Genomic DNA, 10,469 nt, shown 5'->3' on the forward strand with positions numbered 1-10,469 from the left:
CTTTTTAATATGCTGCCTAGGTTAGTTATAGCTTTTCTTCCAAGGAGCAAGTGTCTTTTAATTTCATGGCTGCAGTCACCATCTGAAGTGATTTTGGAGCCCCAAAAAATAAAGTCTCTCATTGTTTTCATTGTTTCCCCATCTATTTGCAATGAAGTGATGGGACCAGATGCCATGATCTTAGTTTTCTGAATGTTGAGTTTTAAGCCAACTTTTTCACTCTCCTCTTTCACTTTGATCAAAAGGCTCTTTAGTTCTTCTTCGCTTTCTGCCATAAGGGTGGTGTCATCTGTGTATCTGAGGTTACTGATATTTCTCCCGGCAATCTTAAATCCAGCTTGTGCTTCATCCAGTCTGGCATTTCTCATGGTGTACTCTGCATATAAGTTAAATAAGCAGGGTGACAATATACAGCCTTGATGTACTCCTTTCCCAACTTGGAACCAGTCTGTTGTTCCATGTACGGTTCTAACTGTTGCGTCTTGACCTGGATACAGATTTCTCAAGATTGCACAGATATTAAGTAGGGATGTGACCCTGTGTTACTCTGGCTCAGTCTCCCATGTTTTCAGGCCCCCCCCCCCCCCGCCACTCCTTAAACAGGCCCACCGAGGACACTAATTGTTTAGCCTAAACACTGCAAATAGTGTTTTGTGTGCCAAAGGCTAATTACCCCGAAAACGCCATGTGCAAGTTGATCTGGAAACTTACACCTAGAATCCAAATTCCATTTATTCTTGAGCTTTCCATATGGGTTTGACTTGCCCTACATGTTCTTACACATTTTTAGTTTATAGCCTGGTGTCATACTCTCCATGGAAAGCTATCATATTGATCGTGCATGGATGCCCATTCATGTCCCATTCTTTGCAACCCCATGGACTGTAGCCTGCCAGGCTCCTCTGTCCATGGGATTTCCCAGGCAAGAATCCTGGAATGGGTTGCCATTTCTTTCTCCAGTGGATCTTCCCAACCCAGGGATCACATTCCTGTCTCTTGCATCGGCAGACTGATTATTTACCACTGAGCTCTACCTGGGAGGCCCCATCATATTGACACCCAAAGCAAATGGATTATGGGCCCAGCATATCTGCTGGAATGCCTAAATTAATCAAATTAAAGTAATTGAGTAGCTTCATCTTCTTTCTCTATAATCAGGTGCAAAAAGTACATGCTAGTAATGATGTCTGCAGTTAAATATCCTATACATCCTGCTTTTAGGCAATCTCTTTCTTACGTAAATAACACTACTGCTTCCTGCTAATCCCCTCAACTCTCTTTACTAAATGATTTTTAATGGTATAGCTTTGGAAATTATTTGAACATGACATAAGCCAGACAAAGCACATGCTTCTAATTTCAGAACAATTCTTAAGCACAATGAAATGAATAACTAACTGTCATTGATACTATGGTCATATCATCTCATTTCCTCAGGTCTTTTCCTACTTCCCACAAAAATATTTGAAAAGAAAAAAGAAAATCACAGAGTAAATAAAAGGACTAAGAGAGCAAGAAAAATCACCAAATATAATTTTTAAATTACCATATTAATGTTTATAACCAAATTTTATTTTGATGTATTATAATTCTTTACCATGTTCTTGCCTATTCTTAGAAAATATTTTAATGAATGCATGATTTCCCACCAAGAATAAATATTTTAGTTTACCAACTCTTTACTTAATGCTCAGTATTTATGTTGTTATTAATTTTTGCTTGTATTGCTATATATTTATGCAATAAATAAATTTCATTTATAAAACCATTTCTGTGTTTACAATCAGATTTCCAATTCAAAAATAACTAGGTCAATTGATACAAACACTTAAATATTCTTGATGCTAAGGATGCTTTTTTCTCTAGTTACCAAAATAGATATTTAATGATTCAGGCCATTTAAAATGAATTAGAAGTACAGAAATTATTGCTTAAAGTCCTTGGCAATAAAACAGTGATTAAAATGTTACATGCACATTTCTGTGGGACAGTGCTTCCAAAGACATGTGGAGCACCTCAGATTCTGAGAAAACACTGAGTTTACATTCCTCATCCATATTTATTTTCATACTTAATTAGATGAGTTACTTATTGTCTTTAATTTTTTTATAATATCAGAAAATTGAATCATAATGGTTATATCTCAAAGTTGTATTTTCAGTAGTAAATGGTGTAATGATCTAAAGGGCACAGCAAAATGCTGAGTATATCAAGAGCCCTCATTAAGCAGTTTTTAACTTAGTAGAGCACTGTGGCATAGGCTTAGGAGAATATGCTCTGTGGATGAGTTACCTTGGATTTGATTCCTGATCTACCTTGTACCAGATGTGTGATCTCCAGCCAGTTATTGGAGAATCTCTGTACCTCTGTTTCTTCAGATGGGAAAACTGAAATAACCATCACAATTATATCTAAGAGTTACTGTCAGTATTACATGAGATTGTAACTGTCTAGAATAAAGTCTGGCCTATAGTAAACATTGAATAAATACCATTATTTATTAGAAATTACCTATAGCATAATATAACTTTCTATTCTATTTTTACTCTGGTAGCTTTCCTCATTAACAGAAAATAGATTAGTAAGCAGTAGTCACAAAGAAAACAACTGTTTACATCAATTTTTAAAAGATTATTTCCTTTCACTCCAATCTACCAAGAAAAATGCTACTTTAAGTCCATTCTGCTGAATATGGATAAGGCAAAGCTGCTGTTATGCAACATAGTGGCTTGTACATATCCTGCAGAGAGGCAAAGATTACTGAATATGATTTTGGGATTCCACTATTAAAATACAATTTTAAGTGAAAACATTGATTTCAGAACCTTAAGAAAGACATATTTTAATGCAATAGAATGATTTAAGATAAGATAACAAACAGTACAAAAAAGATCTTCACAACCCAGATAATCATGATGGTGTGATCACTCATACAGAGCCAGACATCCTGGAATATGAAGTCAAGCGGGCCTTAGGAAGCATCACTAAGAGCAAAGCTAGTGGAGGTGATGGAGTTCCAGTTGAGCTATTTCAAATCCTCAAAGATGATGTTCTGAAAGTGCTGCACTCAATATGTCAACAAATTTGGAAAACTAAGGAGTGGCCACAGGACTGGAAAAGGTCAGTTTTAATTCTAATCCCAAAGAAAGGCAATGACAAAGAATGCTCAAACTATCGCACAATTGTACACATCTCACATGCTAGTAAAGTAATGCTCAAAATTCTCCAAGCCAGGCTTCAGCAATATATAAACCATGAACTTCCAGATGTTCAAGCTGGCTTAGAAAAGGCAGAGGAACCAGAGATCAAATTGCCAACATCCGCTGGATCATCAAAAAAGCAAGATGGTTCCAGAAAAAACATCTATTTCTGCTTTATTGACTATGCCAAAGCCTTTGACTGTGTGGACCACAACAAACTGTGGAAAATTCTGAAAGAGATGGAAATACCAGACCATCTGACCTGCCTCTTGAAAAACCTGTATGCAGGTCAGGAAGCAACAGTTAGAACTGGACATGGAACAACAGACTGGTTCCAAATAGGAAAAGGAGTACGTCAAGGCTGTATATTGTCACCCTGCTTATTTAACTTATATGCAGAGTACATCATGAGAAACGCTGGGCTGGAGGAAGCACAAGTTGGAATCAAGATTGCCGGGAGAAATATCAATAATCTCAGATACGCAGGTGACACCACCCTTATGGCAGAAAGTGAAGAGGAACTAAAGAGCCTCTTGGTCAAACTGAAAGAGGAGAGGGAAAAAGTTGGCTTAAAGCTCAACCAGAAAACTAAGATCATGGCATCCAGTCCCATCACTTTATGGCAAACAGATGGGGAAACAGTGGAAACAGTGGCTGACTTTTATTTTTTTGGGCTCCAAAATTACTGCAGATGGTGACTGCAGCCATGAAATTAAAAGACGCTTCCTCCTTGGAAGGAAAGTTATGACCAACCTAGGCAGCATATTAAAAAGCAGAGACAGAAAAGCGGAGGCAGCGGGGGAAGATGGCGGCGGCCGTTCCGCAGCGGGCCTGGACCGTGGAGCAGCTGCGCAGCGAGCAGCTCCCCAAGAAGGACATTATCAAGTTTCTGCAGGATCACGGTTCAGATTCGTTTCTTGCAGAACATAAATTACTAGGAAACATTAAAAATGTGGCCAAGACCGCTAACAAGGACCATTTGGTTACAGCCTATAACCATCTTTTCGAAAGTAAGCGTTTCAAGGGTACTGAAAGTATAAGTAAAGTGTCTGAGCAGGTGAAAAATGTGAAGCTTAATGAAGATAAACCCAAAGAAACCAAGTCTGAAGAGACTCTGGATGAGGGTCCACCAAAATATACAAAATCTGTTCTTAAAAAAGGAGATAAAACCAACTTTCCCAAAAAGGGAGATGTTGTTCACTGCTGGTATACAGGAACACTACAAGATGGGACTGTTTTTGATACTAATATTCAAACGAGTTCAAAGAAGAAGAAAAATGCCAAGCCTTTAAGTTTTAAGGTTGGGATAGGCAAAGTTATCAGAGGGTGGGATGAAGCACTCTTGACTATGAGTAAAGGAGAAAAGGCTCGACTGGAGATTGAACCAGAATGGGCTTATGGAAAGAAAGGACAGCCTGATGCCAAAATTCCACCAAACGCAAAACTTATTTTTGAAGTGGAATTAGTGGATATTGACTGAAATAGTGAAGAAATCATCAACAATAAAACATGGCCGTGAAGAAACTTACCTAATTAGAGCTGGTTACTATTGTTAAGATAAGAGTCAACTGGACAATTCAAGTTAGAACATGTTTACTTGATCCCTCAACTTTTAAGAAATGTAATCCATTATAAACCCTTGAACTTTAAAATATTTTACTACAGTTGTGTAAAATATCACTTAAAGAGAACTGATTTGCCTTTTACCTCATGTTGTAAACTAAAAGGCTCAATAAAAATGTATCCAAATGTCAAAAAAAAAAAAAAAAAAAGCAGAGACATTACTTTGTCAAAAAAGGTCCGTCTAGTCAAGGTTATGGTTTTTCCAGTAGTCATGTGTGGATGTGAGAGTTGGACTATAAAGAGCTGAGTGGTGAGGAATTGAGGCTTTTGAACTGTGGTGTTGGAGAAGACTCGAGAGTCCCTTGCACTGCAAGGAGATCCAACCAGTCCATCTAAAGGAGATCAGTCCTGGGTGTTCATTGAAAGGACTGGTGTTGAAGCTGAAACTCCAATACTTTGGCCATGATGCGAACAGCTGACTTATTTGAAAAGACCCTGATGCTGGGAGGGATTGGGGGCAGGAGGAGAAGGGGACCACAGAGGATGAGATGGTTCGATGGCATCACCGACTCAATGGACACGAGTTTGAGTAAATTCCAGGTATTGGTGATGGACAGGGAGGCCTAGCGTGCTGTGGTTCATGTGGTTGCAAACAGTCAGACAAGACTGAACGATTGAACTGAACTGAACAGGTAGCTATATATTTTCATGTTAAATTTACATTTTCCTCCCAACTCCTTTCTCCCATTTAACGTTCTCGAGGTGAAAATGGCTCTGTGATTTTCAGGATTTTGTGGATTAAGACAAATGTCATTTATACACAGAAACACACACACACACACACATATATTTGCATATACATATAGATATATTTGGGCTTCCCAGGTGTCTCGTGGTAAGAATCTGCCTGCCAGTGCAGGAGACAGAGGAAACATGGGTTCAATCCCTGGGTCAGGAAAATCCCCTGGAGAAGGAAATGGCAACCCACTCCAGTATACGGAGCTTTGTGGGCTACAGCCTATAGGGTCAAGAGTCAGACACAATTTAGTGACTAAACAAAAACAGCATGTTACCTGTAGTCACTGAGCTGTAGACATTAATGGCTATATCCCAGGTTTAAACAGTTTCAAGAATTGAGACAATTTCCAGCAGCAGACACTGGATCAGAAAATATTTGAGCTGAATGCTTTTTATTTCATCTGTGAATTCTTTATCTTTCTGGTGAAAGCAATATTCATTAAGAAAACTGTCCTTACAAGTCAATCCAGAGACTCTATTTTCTTTATTTCTCTCCATTATATTGAAACAGTCCTGCCATTATCTCTACCATTTACTGTGTTATTCTTTTTAAAGGACAACATGATTTGAGATGAATAAAAGATAGATGGCAAGACAAGTTACTGAGTTATTAACTATTTTTACTGTGTCCTTACTGTGGTAGAAGGCTTGCAAAATGGAGAGTTATTTTTACTTCCCCAAATCTCTACAATTCTGATTTGGGACTCACTTCTTCAGGCAACCTTTAACATCTGTCATGTTTCAGAGCAAAAAATGAGAAGTCAAAAGGCACTTCAGAGACACTCTATCCTACTGAGACTGCTGTTGGGTTTAGAAGATAAAGACACTAGGCAAAAAGGGCAGAGAAGTTCCTTAAGAACAGGCGGTTCTAGAGGGCTAATCCAAAATGAGAGAGTTTACGGAGACTGAGAAATGAATGGGTTTTAGGATTGTTTTCCTTGTTTGTGTCCTTATCTCTTTAATAGTAGCAAATGTCTGGTTCAGTGGTAAAGAATCTGCCTGTCAATGCAGGAGACTTGGTTTTGATCCCTGGGTAAGGAAGATCCTCTGGAGAAGGAAATGGCTATCCACTCCAGTATTCTTGCCTGGAGAATCCCATGAACAGAGGAGCCTGGAGGGCTCTAGTCCATGGGGTTGCAAAAGAGTCAGATATGACTGAGCAACTGAGCAACTATATATATATAGTTGCTCAGTTGCTCAGTCATGTTAATGTAACATTAACATATATATAAATATATATATATATATATTTAATGTTATGTACAATTTAACATGTATTTTTAGATGTAAAGTGACTTCTATTTCATTAAAAGCATGTCAGGCATTAGTAAAAATTATTTGTTTATTTACTTTTCAATTATTTTGGAGACCTGGACCTTCTCTAGCTAAACTAACAACACCAAGAACATGTATTTGGATATTGTAAACGTTTTTGTTACAGAAATCCAAAAATATTACTGATTCTTATGTAGAAGGAGTTCTTATTATTACTTAACTGAAAAGAAAATCTCAACTGTACCTCTTTAAATATAAACGTGTTGTAAGGAATGGTTAATCTCCAGAATATGAAAGGTAAATTAAGAGCAAGAAACCATGCTAAAAGAGTTTCCACTTAAGTAAGTAATTTAGATAAGCCGTTCTCTCTCAGAACTGTAAGTCTGGGCTTCAAATACACCTGAATTCCAAAATGCCTATATTTTTAATAATTACACCTTTTCCCATATGCCTTTTCTGCATAAACTTCACATTCTTTTGCCTAGTTCAAGTTCTTAACTTGGTCCAACTCGATACTGGTTAAAAACTCAATTTCCTTGATGTATTGGGGTCTCCTCCCCATCTCAGGATCAGAGGAAGAATTGGAGGGTTTATGCATTGTCAGAATCCTGTAGGCCCAGGCCCTCCTGCCTTGGTGATCAGGGTCCCACACAGTGCTGCGACCTAGTGGAGCCCTTTTCATCCTGGGCCCGCAGATCCTCTGGATGAGCTCAGAGAGGTGGTCACAACAGTCTCCTGACTGACAGGAGATGCCCCACAGGTTCTCTCTTCAATTTCTCTGGTTTTTATGTATACAGACATGCTTCAGGCCATTAGCACGACAGGATAAGTCAGATATCCATTTGCTACTCTTAAACAGACAAGGACACAAGCAAGGAAAACAATCCTAAAACCCACTCATTCTCAGCCTCAGTAAACTCTCTCATTTTGGATTAGCCCTCAAAACTCCCAGTTCTCGAGGCTCCTCTCTGCCTTTTCTCTCTAGCGCGTTTATCTTCTAAACCCAACAGCAGTCTCAGTAGGATAGAGTGTCTCTGAAGTGCCTTTTGACTTCTCATTTTTTGCTCTGAAACATGACAGATGTTAAAGGTTGCCTAAAGAAGTGAGTCCCAAATCAGAATTACAGAGATTGGAGAAATAAAAATAACTCTCCATTTTGCAAGCCTTCTACCACAGTAAGGACACAGTAAAAATAGTTAATAACTCAGTAACTTGTCTTGCCATCTATCTTTTATTCATCTCAAATCATGTTGTCCTTTAAAAAGAATAACACAGTAAATGGTAGAGATAATGGCAGGACTGTTTCAATATAATGGCGAGAAATAAAGAAAATAGAGTCTCTGGACTGACGTGCATGGACAATTTTCTTAATGAATGTTGCTTTCACCAGTAAGATAAAGACAATTCACAGATGAAGGAAAAAGCTTTTAGCTCAAAAGTATTTTCTGATCCAGTGTCTGCTGCTGGAAATTGTCTCAGTTCTTGAAATTGTTTAAACCTGGATATAATCATTAATGTTCATAGCACAGTGATTTGCTGTTATTTAGTCACTAAGTTCCGTCTGACTCTTTGCAACCCTATGGACTATAGCTCACCAGGCTCTTCTGTCCTTGGGATTTCCCAGGCAAGAATACTGAAGTGGGCTGCCATTTCCTTCTCTAAGGAATCTTCCTGACCCAGGGATCGAATCACGTCTCCTTTGTCTCTTGAATTGGCAGGCAGATACTTTACCATTGAGCCATGTAGGTAGGGTTTCATGTTTATTTGACCAGTAAATAATAGATATAATCATTTCATGACCATCTTTTTTGGAAAGTGAGCTCTAATATCTCATAGGTTAAGGAGAGCCACCAAAGGAAAAAAAAAATAATTAAAATAGAGTTAGAATGTGTCTGAAAGACGAGTGGTAAGAAAGGAATAAAATTAAACCAAAATAAAATCAACACTGAATAGTCACAGTAAGACAAACTTCTCCTTTAGAACCAAATGGGACAATTCTTCTCAAAAAAACAAATTCTTGACCTAAGTATACAATTTTCTTTCCAAACATTCTAATTCCATTGTATTATTAGTTATGTGTTCAGAAAGCTTTGGGTAACTACATTTTTGTCATCTCAGAATTCTCTTTTGTCTTTTAGAAAATGAAGACTGTAACACTCAAAAATCCCTTTGGGATTTGTAGATGAAAGCATTATATAGCTATTAAGTATTAATAATATCTATTAGCATAGGAACATTTACAAAAGCTCCTGTAAACATCCTAAAAATTTTTTTTAATGCTCTACTTTTTAAAATGAAAATAAAAAGAGGAAAAAGAAGCCTTCTCTACAAATGGTAGCTTGTGTAGTTTTGTATTTGAATGCTAGACAGGCTATCAGAAACAAAAATCTGTCAAGAAGGTTTCTTCTCCTAAGATTTATAAAAGAACATGAGCTGCCTTAGAATTTATGAAAACTGTGTCTTACTATCTGGAGATATTATGTATGTTGTGTGAGTATTTTCTATCAAAAGGTCATCATCCAAATCTGATCCAAAATATCTTTGCCTTCAATGAATTCTTACTTTATCTATACTCTAAATTCAGTTGTCATGTGTTGTTCTGAAAATGGTATGCTTATTTCAAAATTGAAGCAGCAACTTTAACTGCCAACAGCATCTCTGTATCCCAAGAAAACTGTTGTATGTGTTTCTGGTGAAGGCGTTGAGAGGGAAATTAAATGCAGATCATTTTATGTTTTAGTCATCAGATTTCTAGGTTTATAATTCCTTAATATTTCCACTGTAATTCTACTTCAGTTTTAAGTGAGAGGTCTGTCATTATCAAGCAAAATCAACAACGAGAAGCCCCAAAGAATCCAGACTCTAACATCAAGGGAAGACATGAGAAGAAAAAGTGATCCTAAGATTATAACTTTCAGCCAAATTCAGTTAGTGCACTTGAATAAAAAGAGTAAGGTCAAGTCTAAGAATGTGGATAGGACTAAGATGATCATATATTAAATTACAAAGCTTATAAAATAGTGATTATTATTTTTCACTCATAAAAAATGCCTCAGAGTGTCTCCAGAGTAAAATAATAGTGCTCTGTAGTTCAAACAAAGATCTATATTCAATGGGCTTTCTCAGTATGATCTTACCTTTAAAATTAAGCATAGAGCAGTTATATTTCTTAGTGATAAATCCAAGACAACAATCCATTTCCTTCCCCTAAATATCATCCTTGTTGAAAAAGGACTAGACTGCAAAATGGGTTAAAGTCTCAATGGCCCCGGGACTCTGATACACAGACCCAAGCACATTATTTTTGCTTTAGACACTCCTCCTTGGCCACGAGCACACAGCTACCATCTAGTCACCAAAGCTCTCTTAGGAACTGCTTCTCCACAGATACACTCCTTTAAATTTCACACAGAGTATGGGAGTGTCGTGGAAGACAAAGATCTGAACTGGCAAACATGAGCTCAGCCACCAATCAGCTCTCTAGCATAGAGAAATAGCCCTCCGGCCCTCAGTTCCTCAGGTATAAAATAATCAGGTTGTATAAAGATGAGCAGTTCCTCAAATCAGGTATGCTTCACTATTACGTGAAAAGCTTTACAAAATACAGATTCCTGGATGTATGCCATATGACCA

At 37.5% G+C, this 10,469-nt stretch overlaps 1 protein-coding gene across 1 annotated transcript; it reads left to right on the forward strand.

The window, feature by feature from the left end:
• The first annotated feature begins 3,988 nt into the window (after positions 1 to 3,988).
• Positions 3,989 to 4,728, forward strand: LOC122694121 (peptidyl-prolyl cis-trans isomerase FKBP3). The gene has a single exon (XM_043902427.1). The coding sequence runs from the start codon at positions 4,006 to 4,008 to the stop codon at positions 4,678 to 4,680; it is 675 nt and encodes a 224-aa protein (XP_043758362.1). The 5' UTR covers positions 3,989 to 4,005; the 3' UTR covers positions 4,681 to 4,728.
• Positions 4,729 to 10,469: the final 5,741 nt, after the last annotated feature.

This window comes from Cervus elaphus, chromosome 5 (genome assembly GCF_910594005.1).
Source record: "Cervus elaphus chromosome 5, mCerEla1.1, whole genome shotgun sequence".
Lineage (NCBI taxonomy): Eukaryota > Metazoa > Chordata > Mammalia > Artiodactyla > Cervidae > Cervus > Cervus elaphus.

What these genes read in the sequence shown, in the direction of transcription:
- LOC122694121 (XM_043902427.1), top strand. Translation starts at nt 4,006, where the DNA reads ATGGCGGCGGCCGTTCCGCAGCGGGCCTGGACCGTGGAGCAGCTGCGC.